Below are 19,036 nucleotides of genomic sequence, written 5' to 3' on the forward strand. Positions count from 1 at the left end.
CTCAGCGACCAATGCCAGTAAGTCCCAACTGAGGCCTCTTGGTGCCAATGGTGTCCTCCTACTAACACGGGCAGAGCACTTGTCACTGCGGACACCCCCCCTGAAATGAGTCTCATCGTATTGACCCTGTTAGTACTTAAAGTGTCCTTCATGGAAGAATAACCTGAAGAAATTTGCTGGTATGGATTGGCTTTTTGAATTTTTCTAATCACCCAGGCAGAAAATGTTGGGTCCCAAGTCAGAAAGACAGCCCTCCCCCTCCCGGCGTGTCAGGAATTACAGCTGGACCTGTGGCCCCCCGAGTGCATTGTTACCTGCTCCGACCCCTGACGAAAGCAGGAGGAATCGGGCAGTGTGCTTGACTCACTCTTCAGCGGAGTTGTGGGGACTCCGTGGCCACCCCAGGTTTCTGAGGACTGCCCCTCTCCTGGGGTGTTTGCCCAGTTTGGGCGTTTGAGCTGCTGGGAAGTGAAAGAGGAGGAAAGCAAAGTCTTTTTTCTGTCCACACAGAGAATGATTATATAAACATCTGTATATTTGTTTTCTTTAGATATAAACCCTCAGAAGAATTTCTTAATGCATGCCGGGCATTGAACCAACATCTGCCGGAAACTGGGACCACCACCGACCAGCTCTTGGTATGATTTTCCATGGTCATGTAAAGATTTCCCTTCAGTTAAGAGCGAGACTGGGTGACTTTGGTCCCTTGCCTGAGGCAGTCTGGGTGTTCTCTGGCCTCCCCAAAGGCTGCTGTCTGAGGTGATGGATCACCCTGAGATAGAACTGGCCGACGTGCACAGGAGGCGGGCAGGGGCCTCAGAGGCCCTTCCCCGGCCCCATTAGGCTTCGAACGCTCAACGTCTGTCACCAGCCTCTCCGGCTTAGGCTCAGAATGGCCCCGAGGTTCGAGAGTACCTAAGTGCAGAGGAGGAAGCATGCAGAGTGGGAACGGGGGTTCTGTTCCAGGACCCTCATCTGTGAGGTGTCGGGCAAATCAGCCCAACGCTCAGGGCCTGAGTTTCCTCATCGATAAAGCGAGGGCGGCGGCAGGTCTCCATCCCGACGGCCCTGACATGTGATTCTCTGGTCGTTGCTGTTTTCCTTGAAGTGCACCTCTGGGTCAGGAGACCGAAAACAAGAAAATACGTGTTTGCTCCTTCACACCTTCGTGGCCCACAGAGTTTAGACATGTAACGATTGGGGTCTACTTTTAATCAAGGGACACTGGCGCATACGCATTTTCCCAAGTTATGAGAGCAGCTGGAAGGCCCACAGTGGAGCAGCCTGTAGGCATTTTTAAAAGCCATTTTGCTCTCCTTTGCAGAAGAGCCCTAGGAGTAAAAATAATTCGTCAGTGTTTATTCCTTGCCCAACCCATCTTTATTATTTTGTCCTAGCTGATTTGGCAAATAGCTATTCTCAGACTGTTAAAGAACCAATATGTAATGTGAATATTGATCAAAACTCCTGTTATTTTTTTTTTTTTTTTTTTGAGACAGAGTCTCACTCTGTCACCCTGGGTAGAGTACAGTGGCGTCATCATAGCTCACTGTAACCTCAAACTCCTGGGGTCAAGGGATCCTCCTGCCTCAGCCTCCTGAGTAGCTGGGACTACGGGTGAGGGCCACCATGCCCAGCTATTTTTATTAGAGACGGGTCTTACTCTTGCTCAGGCTGGTCTCGAACTTATGAGCTCAAGGGATCCACCTGCTTCAGCCTTGCTGAGTGCTAGGATTACAGGTGTGAGCCACTGTGCCCAGCCCTGTTATTGATTCTTAAGTTATTGAACTAAGTTCTTTCTTAGCTCTTCATTCAAAATCCACCCCTCTGTTCCTTAATATTAGGATCTTTCTCCAGATTTTCTTGAAGATTCCATGCGTAAAGGAGATATTTTGATGTATAAAAGTGTTTCAGCCACAAAAGATTCCACTGTTTCTGCCCTAGAAAAGTGACCAGAGGATGTATGTGCAAGCGTGACACCACACCCATGTTAGGATCTAAACACAGGACACCTCCTTCACCCCTGCCTAGAGATGAAGCAGGTCTCATAAGGACCTTGCTCTGTAGGGCCGAGAGTGAAGGGAGCCAGCCCCCCTTTTGTAATAGGGACAAGGTTCAGAAATGTTATATGACTTCTAAGGTCACACAGCTGAGCCAGGACTTAAACCTGGTCACATTGATTTTGTGACTCCAAATCCAGTGCTCTTTCCAGAATGAGTATGAAATCATTTCTAGTAATCACATCCCAACAGCTTTTCCTCCCCTGGAGGCAAATAATCTAAACATGATCCATTTTAAACACTAAGGTCATGTCACACATGGAGTTGATGTCATTGGCTCTGGAACTCTTCTTATTCACGGTCCCAGAGGACCTGAATACTACAGAGAGTGAGGTCCTGCCATGGCTGTTAAACCATTTATGCTGAAGGCAACAGCAAAGTTTAAAAGCCAACAGTAAGTCAAACACACCTGTTTGGGTTTTATTCCAAACATAGGTTGGATATGTTGTCTGAGCTTTCAGCATGCATTTTTCCCATCAGTGAGATGCTGTGATTTTCCAGCTATGCCGATTAAAAATACACAAGAGACCTGGTAGAGTCTGGGGCTGAGTGAGCGTGAAAGAGGGGGTCTTCGTAACCGTGTGCACACAGGGGATGTGAGCTAAAGTTACCATAGACTCAAACTATCCCCAGTAAAGTGCTTTGTTACTGGTTACCGTGTTGTCTTACCTCCCGTGGGGGCCAATCGCACAGGCACAAAATGCGCTGCTGCGTTCCTAACCCTACTGGCTCTGAGCCCCAGGAATAACCCACATGGAGAGCTGGAGGGAGCTGAAGGGTTAGAGGTGGAAGTATCTGAAGCTGACTTTTCCCAGTGTTAGCTAGGAACCCTAGCTGGGGCACCCCTGGCCAGGGAACCTCTTGGAACTGGACTCTTTTGGGATTTCAGAGGCAAAGCTTGAACACCATCAGTCAGGAGTGGTTCCGCATCTCCAGCCGGAAGTCGTCTAGCCCTGCCGTGGTGGCTGCCTACCTGCACGGGGTCCAGCCTCACTCCCCACATTTCCTGAAGCTGCTTGTCAACTTGGCTGATCGCAACGGGAACACTGCCCTTCACTACAGTGTGTCCCACTCCAACTTCTCCATCGCAAAGCTGCTGCTGGAGACAGGTGAGAAACGATTGCGTCTGTACCATCCGCATCCCTCCTTGAAGGGCAGTGCTTGTACCACACTTCTTTCCAGCACGGAACTTCTTCACTGTTCTGAGTTCCTTCCGTATGCCAGGAACGGGACTGGACCGTTTTGTCTGCATTTATCACTTATACATCACAGCATTCCTGTGATGTGGGTATTATTATTCTCATGTTGCCATTGAGGAAACTCGAAGTTCAACAGTGATAAAATTTGCTCAGGTCAAGGTGCTGGTAAATGGTAGAGTGAGATTTTGTGTTCGGTCTGTCCAATCTCAGGGCTACCTCATACTGACTCTAGGGAAGGTCACATTTTCCCATCTTCATAAGATACTTTTTAACAAAGATCATGGTACCATTTGACCAATTTGAGTCAATTTGAGTCATTCATCCTTCATCAGGTATTTACTGACTGCAATGTGAGGTCCACACTGGCTATCACCAGGGTGCAAGGTGAGCCTGGTGTGCCCTCTGTTTGCCAGGAGCTCGTAGCCTAACAATCAGAGCGGAACACGATGATGGCTCACAGAGAGCTGCAGAATGTGATTGAGGGATTCAGAAGAGGTGAGATCGGGTCCAGTCCAGGCAGCAGCACAGGTGCATTGGAGCAGGCAGGGTTCCGGCAGGCAGAGTAGTGTTCCTGGCAGAGAGAATTCCATGGAGACTAAGAAAGGGAAAGATGCCTGGAGAACAGAAAGTTTCTAGTTTGGATGGGATGTGGACTAAGGTTGGGAAGGTGAGTTGGAGCCACAGCATGGAGGAATGGAGGACCTTGAGTGCCAGGCTGAATAGTTTGAACCCTATTTGAAAAGGCCTGAGAAGTTGATGCAGGATTTTATGTAGGGTGCACCATAACCAAGTCATATGGTTTGGATGTTTGGCCCCTCCAAATCCCATGTTGTAATTTGAGTCCCAGTTTTGGAAGTGGGGCCTGGTGGAAGCTGTTTGGGTCATGGAGACAGATCCTTGATGAATGTCTTGGTGTCCACCCCATGGTAATCAGTGAGTTCTTACTGTTTGAGTTCTCCTGAGAGCTGCTTGTTTGAGGGAGCCTGGCACCTCCTCCTCCCTCTCTTGCTCCTTTTCTGGCCATGTGACACGCCTGTTCCCCCTTCACCTTCTGCCTTGATTGGAACCTCCTTGAGGCCCTCACCAGAAGCAGATACTGGCACCGTGCTTCTTAGACGGTCTACAGAACTGTGAGCCAAACAAACCTCTGTATAAATTACCCCGTCTCAGGTATTCCTTTACAGAAACACAAAATGGACTAACACACCAGGAGAGTCCTCTAGGAAGGGTAATTTGACGGTCGGGGTAGGTTAGTGGAGAGAGCAGAGGAGGAGGTGGCAAGGCAGATGGGAGGACATTGAGGGGGTCCAAAGACAGGTAGCGGAGGCTTGCCGTAGATGAGAATGGTAGGTGAGAATGAGAGTGAAAAGGCCACGGGGGAGGTAGTGACTAACCGGCCATGGAGGGCAAGGGGACTTGAGCTCTCCGTCAAGGTTGGACAGCTGGGAAGACAGTGGCACTGCAGAAGGAGGAGAAGGAGCAAGTGTGGGGGACGCAGAAAGGGTAATTCAATCCGGGGCAGATCGTGAGTCTCCAGTGGGTTGCCCAGGTGGAATTGTCCAGGAGGCTATCGTGAATTCCAGATGCAAGATCAACGAGTGATAGAGCTTTGGGTGGGGCCAACTAGAGCACAGGCAATGGTGGCTTTGGGAGGAGGGACGGAGATGGAGAAGGGAAGAGGCTGGAGGGAGAAGCCCTCTCTTGGTTATCCCGCACACGGTGGGGTGAGGTGGGGAGAGATACGTACACTTTATCATATACAACCCTTGCAGGACCCATAAAGCAGATATTAATTGCATTTTTCAAGTGTGAAAACTAAGGCTCAGAGATGTCAGGTAATATGGTCAAGGTCACAGAGCCAGTAAGTAGCAAAGCCAGAATTCAGACCAAGATCCATCACCCTCCCAATTGGGGCTTTTTCTACAACCCCAGATTGGATTTCAGGGACACTGTGAGACTTTGGCAACACCCATTGTATGCATGAGGAATCCAAAGTCCAGTAACATACAGCCCTGGTCTTTAAGTAGCTCACAGTCTTGTAGCCTGTTAGAAGTTCTAGGTGGGCCAGGCCAGGACAGATAATGGACAACCTAAGATTTGGGTGTTATAAAGAGCTGCTGATGCTGACTAAGAATCCAGTTAATACTCATCACCCTTAAAGTGGTTTGGAAGCTTTCCCCTTTAACATAGTGAAATAGCTAAATAGCCACAGCATAAAGTATGAAGGAATTTGGGGAAAATGGGCTAAAAGCGCCATTATGTTCCTCATCTGCAGCAGGGGTGTTGAGGATGACAGATCTGTGACGCTCACATACCTGGGCTCCCTTAGGAGGCAGTTGTGAAGCATCCAGAAAACACATTACCACCTGTAAAGCGCTGTGCAGAAGTGACTCATTACTATGGAGATCAGAGCCAGCGAGAGCATGTCTGCAGGCTTAGTGCCTGGTGATCGTCCTTTATTTTGCTGGACGTTGCAGAGAGTGAGCTTGCTCACTGGGAGCGTGCGCAGGCAAGAGCCTTCTCCTCTCTCACCTGCAGGGAGGGTGGGCTTTGCTGTCTAATCCTGAGTCCTTGGCCCCTTTTAGTCCCTTTTTTGAGCCCATGGGGAGAAGGCAGAGACCTCGCTTCACTGACCAACAAGTCACGTTTCTGAAGAGAGAAAAGAGAACTGGTAACCCGAGGCTCATTCACACATCTTAAAAGCAAGCAGAAAATAGTCAGGAGGTAGAAATAAAAAAGCTATTAACAAGGCAATGCAAATGCTCACTTCTTTCTCAGAACAGGGCTGTGAGGTGATGCGTGGAGTTATTATTCAGCTTTCGTAGCCTGCCTGCTCATGACAGTGGGCCCAGGGGCTGGAGGGAGAAACTGCTGATAAATGAGCCAGACTGATTTTTCTGTGTCCGCTGGCATCCTGGTATTACTATGGCATGCTTCTAAAAATTGTTTGAAAAATTGTGGGGTGGAGGGAATATCAAACAAATGTTGGTTTTTCTACTTGCACAGAGCTTGTCAGTAGCCCTGGCATTTTTTCATAAACCAGATTTGTTACAATGAACACCTAAGTTCACAAGAATATCATTCTGGACAATAATAGTATAACAGTTAACTCTTACTGAACGTTTACTGTGTACTAGGCATTATTCTAAGGACTTAAAGTATATTAACTCAACACATTTGGCAATAACCCTCTAAAGTAGGTTCTATTATTATCCCCATTTTACAAAGGAGGAAACGCTAAGAAAGGCTAAGTGACTTGATTTACTGAGCCAGTTTTTTTCTTGTTGTTTGTTTTCAAACGGAGTCTTGCTCGGTTGCCCAGGCTAGAGTGCTATGGCATCAGCCTAACTCATAGCAACCTCAAACTCCTGACCTGAAGTGATCCTCCCGCCTTGGCCTCCCAGAGTGTTAGGATTACAGGTGTGAGCCACCACACCCGGCCCTGAAATAGTTTTATTACCTAAAAGAGCCACTGAGGTTTTTCAGATGAGCAGCAGTACACAGATGTTTGGTTTTCCATGGAGAGGTGGAAATCATTTACACCTTGAGAGGTGGAATCATTTGCATAAGAGATATCAGTCTGTGTCTGATAATCTTCTAGCCCCCCTTAGGTAGGGAGGGATATGAATGCATATCTCCAGGCCTACAAGGCAGGAATTTCTTATGAATTCTCATTTACTACTTCATCTTTAAAAATATGCCAGTTTTTCATTGTATTGTGAGAGGTATATTCTGAATTGTTTTAATGTAAAAATTATGGAGCTTTTTCTCCCATCCTTTTTTAAGTAAGATAGTTGTTCTCGGAAGATTTCCCATGTTTATCCTGTGGTGTTTTTCATGCCCCTGGTACATTGCACAGCAGGTCACTAGGCCCTTGGAAAGGACCTACAGACACAGCCATCAGTTTGAGAGCTGCACATAAACATGAGGTAGTGAGAGTGAAACCTGGAACGCACAGCTGTAGGCAGCATGTGGGCAGGTGAGTGATGGGCTCTAGAGCTGGACAGACCTGGGTCCTGGTCCCAGTTCACCTTCACATGAGTGGTTTGTGTAACTTCTCTGGCCTTCAGTGTCTGTATCTGTAAAATGGAAAGAATGTCTTGTGTTCCATTTTATAATATGGGGTCATGGTCACTGGCCCGCTTGGCCGTCTCCAGCTCTATTATGGACCTCTCTTGCTGGGTATCCTTAGAAAACTTGTAAAGAAAAGTAGCCAGTTTTAAAAGTTGCTAAAAATGTAAACCACTGGCTCCACCTGTGGAAAGGATAGCTCTATTACGTGGCGTTTCAACTAGCAGTCAGCGTCCTGTTGAACAGGCCGAAGTGGAGCTTGGCTCCTGGCCCCTCAGGAGCTATTCCAGCATCCACCACTTCTCTTGTAGGCGTCTGCAATGTGGACCGTCAGAACAAAGCTGGCTACACTGCTGTGATGATCACTCCATTGGCTTCTCCAGAGACCGATGAAGACATGGCTGTCGTCTGGAAGCTCTTAAGAGAAGGAAATGTGAACATCCAAGCTACTCAGGTGGGTGGTGTGAACTTGATCTCCTCTTTAATAAATGCAGGCTCTATTCTGCTGGTGGGATGAGAAATTCCATGTAGATCCATGTCATTTTTAACCCGAAAAGGCTGGAGGGCCTCCAAATGGCATCCATCCAAAGCCTGTATATTTGGTTTTCCTCACAGGCTCCTGAGACCCAAACAGGCTGGGGCAGAAGTCAGTGAGCTTCTACTCTAGGTCCCAGTCTGAAACTGGACAAATTTCATTTGGACTCAATTTCTCAAACCAACGTTCCCACAGTTAGCATCTCCAGAAGGCATTTGCTAGTTGGCTGCTCTAGGAAAGTCTCTGTAGGTGCCCCACCTTGATCATGACCCTGGGGCATCTAACTAGGCAAGATGCTCTTTGGAAGTCAAGTCCTTTAAAGAAGTTCTTAGCTCTGTTATCCCATGTTTGCCCAAAGCCTTTTAACAAGGTCATGAGTCCCCTTCCTGATGGAGAGAAATCATGGATAGCCAGGACAGACAGGAATGTTGGCAGATCATTCATGAAGATCCTTGCTTCCCAGGCCTACGCTTGGCCCAGAGAATTATTGACTTCTGCTGGTGATTGGTCAATCTACCCAGCGTGCCTCCTCAGTCCTTGAAATAATCAGATCTCAAAACACTCCTGTCTTCCTTAGCTCCCCGCCAACCAATGTGAGTGCCATTGTTCTGGGCACACAACTTACACCCCAGTCCCCAGGAGTGGTGCCTTAGGCCAGGGTGGGAAAGCAGTTAGCTGCCAAGAGGCAGTGAGTCAGGACATGTGGGTTCCACTAATTCACTGGGTCACCTGTGCATCAGGTCAGAAGGTCCCTCAAAGGTCACCTAGGTCTACTCCCTATTCTTTTTCAAAATCCTACCAGATGGTCTCCAGCTTCCTTATGGTGGTCTCCAACTCCATTACCTCCAGTGTCAGGAAACTCATGTCTACCAAAGTAGCCCATTTGTTACTCTAGACAGCTCTGATAACTTTTAAAACTGAGCCAAAACCAGATACTCTGAACCTTTCAGAGAGTGATTAAGTAGAAGTTGATTGGAGTTCATGCAAAAAAAAAATCTCATGACAGCAAAGATATACAAGGCAACTCGGAGGGTTGGAATGTCTTTGTTCAGCTTCCGGGCTTCTCTACTTGAGAACACAGGGTGGGGATGTGGTCCTTGCCCAGTAGGGCTTTGAGTTAGACAAGGTTCCACGTGGAACAATGGGAACTACTCAGAAGGTTATTTGACCATTTTGACAATGCAGGAATGAATGGAATGAATGAATAGAGTGCATTTAACTCTCCTTTCCCCCTTGAGTGACCATCGATATTACAGTAGCATAACTGACAAGAACCGTGAAGACCATGAGATTTTACCCTACATTAAAGCTAACGCGGCCGGGCGCGGTGGCTCACGCCTGTAATCCTAGCTCTCTGGGAGGCCGAGGTGGGCGGATTGTTTGAGCTCAGGAGTTCGAAACCAGCCTGAGCAAGAGCGAGACCCCGTCTCTACTAAAAATAGAAAGAAATTAATTGGACAACTAAAAATATATAGAAAAAATTAGCCGGGCATGGTGGCGCATGCCTGTAGTCCCAGCTACTCGGGAGGCTGAGGCAGGAGGATCGCTTGAGCCCAGGAGTTTGAGGTTGCTGTGAGCTAGGCTGACGCCACGGCACTCTAGCCGGGGCAACACAGTGAGACTCGGCCGCAAAAAAAAAAAAAAAAAAAAGCTAACGCGTTAGTCTGCTACAGTTTCATGGATGCTGGCGGAAGATGTGAGACCTCTGTACCACAGACAAGGACAACGTATTGCCCACAGCCGTAGCAGTAGCCACAGTGTCAGCATTGCCTAATTCCTAATTCCCACAGGGCAGCGTGAGGAGGGCCAGATACCTGAGCATGGAGCAAGTTGTATTACAGGAGAGGAACCCTGAGCTCAGTGAATCTGAATCTTTTATGACGGGCAAGCCTGCCCTTTTCTCAGGAGATACTATGTCTGTCTTCTAAGGCTCTTCACTGCATAAACATCCTTAAAAATATAGCATAGAACAAACGGGCAGATTCTTCTGTGCTTTACTCACAAGGCATGTAGAAAAGCAAGAGACCCGTGGAAAATTGACCCCCCACAATCTGTTTAACTCCACGGTCCCACACTCCCCCGAAGTGATGACAGATAGTAGCCTAACCTGATGGCAAAGTCACTTCGCACATTTCATCTGATAGCAACCCTGGTGATGGCAAGAAACAGATATTTGTAGACTACTTTCCGGTTTTCGAAGTACTTTCACCCACCTACAACTCCTATTCCACAAAACTCAATACGGCAGTTTTCGTGTTAAATAATGTTCCCCACAAACTTATTAATTTTTTTTTTTCTAAATTGGCCCTCTTGAAAGAGGAAATGCTTTCAAGAGGATCAAAATCAACTCCTTCTTTTTACAGAAGAGAAACTGATGTTCTAGGAGGGTTTGGGGCTCATCCCAGGCCACCAGAGGAGGGATGAGAATTCCTAGCTGCTGCTGTTCCCTTCAGCTCCCCGGGGCCTTTACGGGAGAGGAGAGGGGGAGGTGCCAGATTAAATGGAAATGAGCCAGGAGTGTTCCAGGGACAAGCTGCGGACTCCTCATTGCATCTTGGCAGAGTAGCACTCTGCAAATGCTCATTGAATTAAATTGTACTGAATTGGACCAGGACGGTGGTGGGGGAGGAAGGGGCCCTGCATCAGGCAGGGGCACAGGCATGAGGACAACCTGCATATGTCATCTGGCTTTAATAACAGTTGGAGAGAGAGGTCTGGATGGAAACCTCATGGTCTGGTTAGTCCAGCAAACAACCATTACCTCAGGGCTGAGTTAAAAAAAACAAAAACAAAAAAGCAGACAGGCTTCTCTGGAAAGATCTGTCTGGGTTCCAGAGAAATGGAGAACCAGGATATCTAATAATACATGCCCACGTACTGAGCATGTACAATGTGCAGAGCATTTGTCAGACGCTACCTCTAAGCCCCGTAATGATAATAACAGCTAACACCTGCCTAGCACTTGCTAAGCACCGGGGTTTTAGCGCAACCCCATGACGCAGGTGATACTGTTGATCATTCCCACTTTACCAAATCAGGAAAAGTCACAGAGGGCTTAACTTACCCGCAGTCACATAGGTAATCAGTGGCAGAGCCAGGATTTTTCTGTTTCCAAACTCCCTTCCTTTTCCCTTAGCCCCAGCATTCTGGGCAGGGAAGCATAGTTCATCAGACTGCAGCTTGGAGTTTTAATCAGCCAACACATCAGCAACGAGTCCTCAGCCCTTTATACATGTACCACGGTGCATTCAGAGCCCCGGGGGATCTGAAAGGACAGAGTACATAGTCCTTGCTTGTCCCATCGGAGAAACCTGCTTGGAATCCAGGCGAACCATATAATAAAGTCAGATGAGAGGACTATAGGACTATATATAGTATTATATACACAAGAAAATCTATGGGCAATGAGAAATGACGGTCAATTTGTAATCAGAAAAATTGCTACCACACATGATTATATTTACATCCTTTATCTCATTTGATTCACGCAAGATCCCTGTGACATACACAGGACAAATCATTATTATATTAATTTTTAAGAAAATAAAAGCCAATTAAGTCCTTTAAATGGCCTATTAATTAAAAAGAAAAAAAAGAAAAGCCACGATTCAGGGAAGACAAGTGACATGGGCAGGGTCACATACCGGTAAGCTGCAGACTGCAGCCTGGACTTGCTTTCTGACTCCAGTCCATGGCTACGTCCACTGATGATTTTAGGGCTGTCCAAGATTATTGTCAGTGCTGTAGAGTAGAAATGACCACAGGGATGTGCAAGCAGAGATCTTGTTGAGACAAGAGGATTCTGGGTATCATTAAACTGAAAATACCAGAGGCATTGAGCAGACCAAGGCTTCCTGGAGAAAGCTGGGCTGGGGCAGGCAGTTTGATGCCGCAGTGCTGAAGCACTCAACCTTCATCTGTTCCATCATCCAGCGTTTATCAGCATGTACTTGGTGCTAGGCACTGGGGAGACAGAGACAAAAAAAAAAAAAAACTTCTTCCCTGCCATCAATAATGTCCCAATCCATGAGAAGGACAGAAATTGGCAAGTTGCAATACCAAGTGGTAAGTTCCGTGTTATGAATTCCGTGCCTGGGGAGTTAGGGGAGGCTTTGGAGAAGATGTAGCATTTGACTATTGTCTTGGAAGAGTATAAATGTGCCAAACAGAAGGCTGTGTCCCATACCAAGAAGGAGATTCTGATCAATGGTCATTTTCTTGAGAAGTCTTTGTTGAGCACACCCAGGCTGCAGACGGGACCCTTGCTGTTGGCAGTAACCTCAGCACACCCCTGTGGCCCTGTGTGCAGGGAGGCCAGACTGCGCTGATGCTGGGAGTCAGCCATGACAGGGAGGACATGGTTGAAGCGCTACTGAGCTGCCAGGCAGATGTCAACCTGCAGGACCACGATGGATCCTCGGCCCTCATGCTGGCCTGTCACCATGGCAACACCGACATGGTGCGGCTGCTCCTGGCACACCCAGCCTGCGACAGCAGCCTGACTGACAAGGTGAGACTTATAGGTAATTAACAAGTAGCTGTTTAACTTCCAGTCCTGAAACGTTCCTCGCCAGCCAGCAGAATTCAAAGAACCATTTGGCAGGAGCAACAAAATCAACCTCCCAAGGCTACTGTGGGATTTAAATGAGATGATCCAGGGTAAATGCTTGGAGCCTTAGAGCTGGGAAACCTCCAACCCTAACCTTTTGTAACACCACCCTGGGGGCATGCGTGGGCCTGGCTGGGCCCTGAGCCTCATCTGGTCAGGCAATTGTGGCTGTGGGCTTTGAGGCAGCCACTTGGACAGGGAAGCTCTGTCCAGTGGGGACTCTGGAAAGGGCCTCTCTGACACGGATCCACTTTATGGAGCAGCCCGTGCCATCAAGCCAGCCTGCTTGAAGTTGCACTTCCAGACTAAGGCCTCTTAAATCACCTTCCTCGTAAGGGGATGGCAATGATGATGACGATAACAATAATGATAACTTTAATGTCATGAGGGCTTACTGTGTGCCAGGTTCTGTACCAAGCATTTGCCATGGACCATCTCATTTAAATCCCACAGCAGCCTTGTGAGGTTGGTTCCATGGCTGCTGCCACTTTGCTCAGGGAAACGGAAGCACCAAATGGTCAGATTCCATACCCAGGATCACATGGCTAGTGCCACTCAGCTCTGTCACACTCCTAAGCCCTTCCTCTTAACTGTTCCATCATCATCACTGTTGTCACGTTGAAGCATCCGTGTCTCTGGCTCCCTGCTGAATCCGCGCACCTAGCAGAGTGCCTGCCACCTGTTAGGGAACGAATCAACAATGGCATGAATGAACCCCTAAACTTTGGGAGTAGATCACCAGTGAGCAATGCTATTCCTGATGATTACTGTAGGTACTATTTCTAGAGAACTCATGGGAACTAAACCTTTTCTATGCCTTATCTCTCATCCTCTCAACAATCAAGTGAGATAGCGACCCCCACTTTTTACTGAAAAGGAAACAGGCCCAGAGATGTCATGTCACTGTCCTGAGGTTTACAAGCTGCCGAATCTCAGAGCAGAGATGCAAGCCCAGGTCTGACTCCAATATCCTTAATGTTGGCACTATAATTTAATGTTTTAAACAGACATCTTTATAGTCTCTGAACAGCCACAATTCAAAGGGAACAAAAGCCTGGAGAGGGGAAGAGAGTCTCCTCCCAGCCCAGGGACAGCACCTCTTACTGGCCCCCATTTGAGCGGTGATTCAAGCTGCTGAGCACCTCGGCCACACCCAGAAAGCAGCCATCCCGTCCAATCTCTGGTCCTGTGAACTCAGCTCCCCTCAAAGCCATTTCTGAGATCACTGTAGAGCACAGACCCTCTTGAAATTCATACGGAACGGGCGTGGGCTGCTGGAAATAAGGGCCTCCTTTCCCAAACTTTGTGTAGTCAGACAAAGGATCTGTGGTAATGAGCTCCCCGCTGGGTCACCCTGGAAGAGAAGGGGGCGGCCCGTAATCTGGAACAGGCCTGTACATGAAAGGCCCAGGGCCCTCTCGGGAGTGACCACTGCTGATGCCCAGAAGAGCCTGAGAGCGGAGGCCTGTGGGCAGGTAGGCACGAGCTCTGCAAGTCCCTGGTTAGCCGGGATAATCAGGCAGTGAATCTGAGAGCTCTCCTGGGCACCTCTGGAGGTCTGTCACAGGCCAGAGAGCCAAGTGGCTGCTTTCTGGAGATGGAGGAAGAGCCATGGGATCTGTTGCACATTAGACAACTCAGGCATGATTGTTAAAGCATGGACTTTGACAGTAAATGCTCATGAGTTTGAATCTGGGTTCAGTGACTGTTTGCCTTCGGCTAGATCACCTAACCCCTCTGAGCCTCTCTGTGCTCCTCTGCAAAATAGGGATGGCAGTAGACCATGCCTGGAGACAGTGTCTGGAGACATTTTTATTTGCCGTAAGTGGGGAGAGAGTGCGGCTGGCCTCTAGTGGGTAAAGGCCAGGGATGCTGCTAAACATCCTACAAGGCACAAGAACAGCAAAGAATCAAAATTATCAGTCCCAAAATATCAATAGTGCTGCAGTTGAGAAAGCCTGGTGGAGGCAGTACTGACATCCTAGTGGGTTCAGATAACCAGTCCCAGTGAAGTGCTGGATCAGGAAGAACCAGGCCAGGCTGAGGACCAGGGTGGGGCTCTAAGCCTGGAAGGGAGGGACTGGGGTGCTAAAGAGGAGAAGAAGCAGAAATCTATCACAGCAGAAGGTGGAGCATGCTAGGGAAAGCCCTGCTGGCACGGGGAGCCCAGGCAGTGCAGGCAGCATGCCTCAGGCAAGGCGGGTTCTAGACCCCATGTGACATGGCCCAGTCACGTGCTGCCCACCTGTGTCCAGGTTGATTCAGGATTCACACCCAAATGTCCCAAGGGTGACCTGGGTGAGCACAGTGTCTACATGCACCAGGTGAGAAGTTTCAGTGGGAGAAGGGAACTACCGACAGGGCCCTCCCGAGTACCAGGGCTCATACCTGGTGCCTCACATGGAAGGGGAAAGGCCAGTCCTTCTCATAATCCCCCCATCACGTCCATACTCATCTTCCTATGGAAGCTCAGATGTTAGCAGCAGGGATTACCTGGGAATTCCCCTGGAAGATTGAGGGAGAATTCATGTTGTGAAATTGGTTTCTCTCATCAGCATTTCAAGTTAGATATAAATGCAGAACTCCCAGAACAGCCAGCAAGGCACTTTCCCTAGGTTTAGAAGACAATTCAAGGAAATGGGCCACCCAGCCTCTTCGGGGCCACCAGAGTGAGGAAGACAGGGAGGACCCAGCCTGGGACCCCAGAGGCTCACCCTTTGAAGGTCTTGTTCTGGCAGCTTCTTCAAAGACCCATCAAATTGAAAACTTCTTTAAGGCAGAAATTACGCCTTGTTTGTCTTTTTGTGACGAGTTCTTGCCATATTGAAAGACACCCCCAACATGTGCACGCACACAGGTATGCCGGCTGCCTGAGCCCCCAGCTGTACAGGTCACAGCCGGGGTTGCCTTCTCCAGGCCTGCAGTGTTGCTGAGCGGGGGCTCACCACGTCTGGCTCCCACGGGAGCTGCATGCCACAGGCCGGTTCCCAGGCTCTGGCAAAGGCATGCAAGGGACACTCACCATCCCCAGATGGCCTCTCTGGCCATACTTCCTGAGCTGGATGCGGTCCCTGCTCTCTGTGTCTGCAATTGAGGAGCCCATAGATGCAGCCTGTCGTCTCCAGATGGACCCTGTTATAAGGTGCATGTCCCCTGGGACCAGCCCTGTGGCTCTTTCCTCAAAACATAGTAATCTCGCACTCTTCTTCGTGTTTACAAAGCACGGCAGGATGGAGTGCAGGGTGCTGGAACACTCAGGCCCCTCCCTGAGTGAGCTGTGACAAGACGCCCCTGCTTAAAATCTGTGTTTTTTTCTCCACTATTTTCCAATCTAAGAAAATACTCCTTAGGATTTAGGTTGCTCAGGTTCTTCATCAACTCGAAGTCAATGCCGTCACGTTCTCACGCAGCATTCCCTCGTTCGGCAATGCTGGTTGAGTGCCGACCCAATGCCAGGAACTGGGCCACGTGCTGGCGTGCAGCCCTGACAGACCAGATCGAGTTCCTGACCTTGTGGAGACCAAGATTTATCAAACAACCCCACAAATTCCAACATATAAAGGGTGGCAAAACGAAGGCCAGGGAGGCACGAGGCCTTTTTGGAGAAAGAATCTCACATGTTTTGAGAAGCCCATGTGCCATCTTTTGGGGTCCCACCAAAAGGCTGTTTCCTTCTCGTGCCTCCCCCTAACCAGCCCCCACCTCCACCCCAGCATGCAGTGGCCATCCTCTCCCTGGAGCTCACTGTGTTCCTCTCTTCCAACTCGGTTAGCTTTTTGCTATGCGTTGTAGTTATTTATACCTCGTGTGAAGCTGGATTCCATCCTGGTGCATGGGGGAAAGCCTGAAGAGTTTTAAGCTGGGTGTTAACACTTCCCACTGGCTTCTTTAAAAGAATTTTTCACATTTTAGGAAGTAATTCTGCATATATACAGTAGAGAACGATCTAGTGGGGTCTTGGGTGCCCCCTACCTAATCAAACCCATTTTCACAGCAAAAGGTAAAAATATTCACACAAGGCTAAATAAGGATCACAGACAGCCTCAGCTTGGTTTTAACTCCAAAGGAGTTACCAAGGTTATGGGTTTTGGAGCTGTTTAGATTTCAGAATTGTGGATACAGGATTGAGGCCACTCATAAGAGACTGTAGCTGCCCTTGCAGAGCTCAGCGTCCACCTTTGCCTTCAACTTTCTGTAGAAAATGGCCAGAGTTGCCTGCTGAGCGCCACCCCCACCCAGCTCCTATAGAAGGTGAGGCTGGCAGCTCCCTGCATTGCCATGGCAGTGTAAACAGTGCTGTGGCATCGCCATCAGGAGGTAAAAATGTGCATGTCTTGCAGCGCTGCAAGCCCACTTCTAAGAGTCAGTCCTTAGGAAATAATTAACAGTGGGAAAATGCTTTTTGCACTGAGTTTATGATAACAGCCTAAGTCTGCAATAGAAGGGAAATGGTTAGTAAATTATGGAAAATTATAAAGCCAAAAAGAAAAATTGTGCGCTATATTGTGTAAGAACAGGGAAAATTTTTATAGCATTCCACAGTAAGTTACAAATAAAAGCAGGTTCAAAGTTGATGTATACTATCATTCCTCTATTTAAAAACCAACAACAAATTTGCACAAGAGGAAAGATTGGAGGGAAATATACCAAAATGCTAACTTTCATTTAGGTCTGTATAATAGAATAACAAGAGTTCTTTTCTTTCCTCTGTTTTCCAATTTTTTAAAAAAGTGTTAAAAACCAAGTGACCCTTTTTTATTTCACTAGCACCAATTCCCAGGAGTGAGTTCTGTTTCCATGGAAGGGGACCCATTTCTTGCACTCTTCATGCCATTTGAACCTCCTCCTCTCCTGGGGTCTCTAGATGCTTGGAATAGACTCCTACACCCCAAGCATACCCCCAGCTCCCAATTTGCCTTCCCCCTCTGGGGCGGGGGGCAGATAAGATGAAATTTATTTCTCCTTTTCTCTCTCCTCTGTAGGCTGGCCGCACAGCTTTGTCCATCGTTCTGAAATCACCCACCCATATGGAAATCGCAGGGCTTCTGTGGGCCCACGCGGAGCAGGGCAGGTCCCTGGGGCCATAGTGGCTGTAGAACTGGCACCCAGAACAAAAGGCTCCTTCTCTGGACTCCTCCCTCACCCTTGGAGAGGGCAGGGGTCACAGCTAGAGGGCCACCCCTCCAGAGAAGAAACTATGTCAAATATGCACATACATTCCTGTCGTGTAATTCTGCTCATTAGGACGCTTTGTAGTTTTTGCCTTAGGCCAAGCCCCACAACTACACGGGTTTCAGAACAGGGTTCAAGGTGCAAGGTGCGGGCTGCACTGGTGTCATCCAAAAATCCAAAGTATCTTCAGCCTTGAATTCCTCGTGACTCTACCCACTGTAGCACCGTGTAGCCAGCAGGTAGGCAGGAGCACAGTAGCACATTAGAAAAGCAATACTTTTTACATGGAATTTTAAAGTGCACTGTCTTTTTGTTTTTTAAAAAAGTATATATAAATGTGTCCCATTGAATATGCATGTCTAGAGAGGACGGGAGGGGATTTAAGCCACCCCGCTGGCAATCATTCTCTAGAGGACCCTAGCAGAATCACCACGCAGATGGGTGAAACAGAATAAGCTGAATAAGCCGCATTTGGGGGCTTTGTCTCAATGGCGTTGATGGAGAAGTCTTAAATTCAGAGGAGGCAGGAAGAAGCACATTGGTGTCAATGCCAAAGGTACAGGCTTGACCATTTCTGAGTCATCAAGTGGCTCCAATTTGCTCCAGGGAAATTAGAATTAATTAAAAAATTCAATCCAGTGACACGCACCACACATATTTAGGCAGAGTCCAGTGATATCAGCTATTCCGAACCTGTGAAAGAAATTAATGAATCGGAGTGAGCTTCCTCCTGGGGATGAGTGGTTGTCATCTAGAAGGCACCACATTTCCTGCATAGCCTCATCCACAGCCTCATGGTGATCCCCGGTGCTTTCTGCCATATCTTCTATGAGCGAACATCTGCCCTGAGGTTTTCCTAGGCTCCTGGCTGCAGAGCCTCCCAGCCTGGCTACAGCAGGAGCATGGGACTGGGCAGCGCAGGGCAGGGAGCTCCCTGGACTGACAGCTTTCTCCACTGGACGGTTCTTTCCGAAGCTTCCATATGCCCTGGGGCCCGCATCTGCATGGTTGCTATTCAGTAGCTCACTTAAGGGTTATCTGAGTGTGTTCTTTCTTAAAATCTCTTATGCAAAAAATCCTCCCTTACAAAAACAGAGAGACAAAAAAGCTTGATGCGCCCCACACTGGAAACTCAAAAGCTTGAGTTCTTAGTTGGCTAGGATTTGCCAAAATGCCGATTTGCTCGGTGCCCCTTGGGTGAATCAAAGCTTCCTTGGGCCCCAGTTCCATCACCTCTAAAAACAGAAATCTTCATACGACCTACCTCCTGGGGTGCTGCGCAAGGAGCAGCTGATGGAAGTTTTGGAATCCAATTTGTAACCCATTCAAGCTGTCTACAGAACTGGTGCAGCAAACTTCTTTATGCCATTGTGATTTATAAGACAGGCTC

At 48.2% G+C, this 19,036-nt stretch overlaps 1 protein-coding gene across 1 annotated transcript in view; it reads left to right on the forward strand.

Moving 5' to 3' along the window:
• KANK4 (KN motif and ankyrin repeat domains 4) overlaps positions 1 to 17,561 on the forward strand; it is a 32,451-nt gene extending 14,890 nt beyond the window's left edge. Inside the window, exons 5-9 of the mRNA XM_012639330.1 lie at positions 551 to 638; positions 2,950 to 3,169; positions 7,642 to 7,784; positions 12,175 to 12,375; positions 17,457 to 17,561. Of these exons, the coding sequence (XP_012494784.1) occupies positions 551 to 638; positions 2,950 to 3,169; positions 7,642 to 7,784; positions 12,175 to 12,375; positions 17,457 to 17,561 (757 nt within the window). The remainder of the gene's footprint in view (positions 1 to 550; positions 639 to 2,949; positions 3,170 to 7,641; positions 7,785 to 12,174; positions 12,376 to 17,456) is intronic.
• Positions 17,562 to 19,036: the final 1,475 nt, after the last annotated feature.

The sequence above is a fragment of the Propithecus coquereli genome, unplaced genomic scaffold (assembly GCF_000956105.1).
Source record: "Propithecus coquereli isolate 6110/MARCELLA unplaced genomic scaffold, Pcoq_1.0 Scaffold14, whole genome shotgun sequence".
Lineage (NCBI taxonomy): Eukaryota > Metazoa > Chordata > Mammalia > Primates > Indriidae > Propithecus > Propithecus coquereli.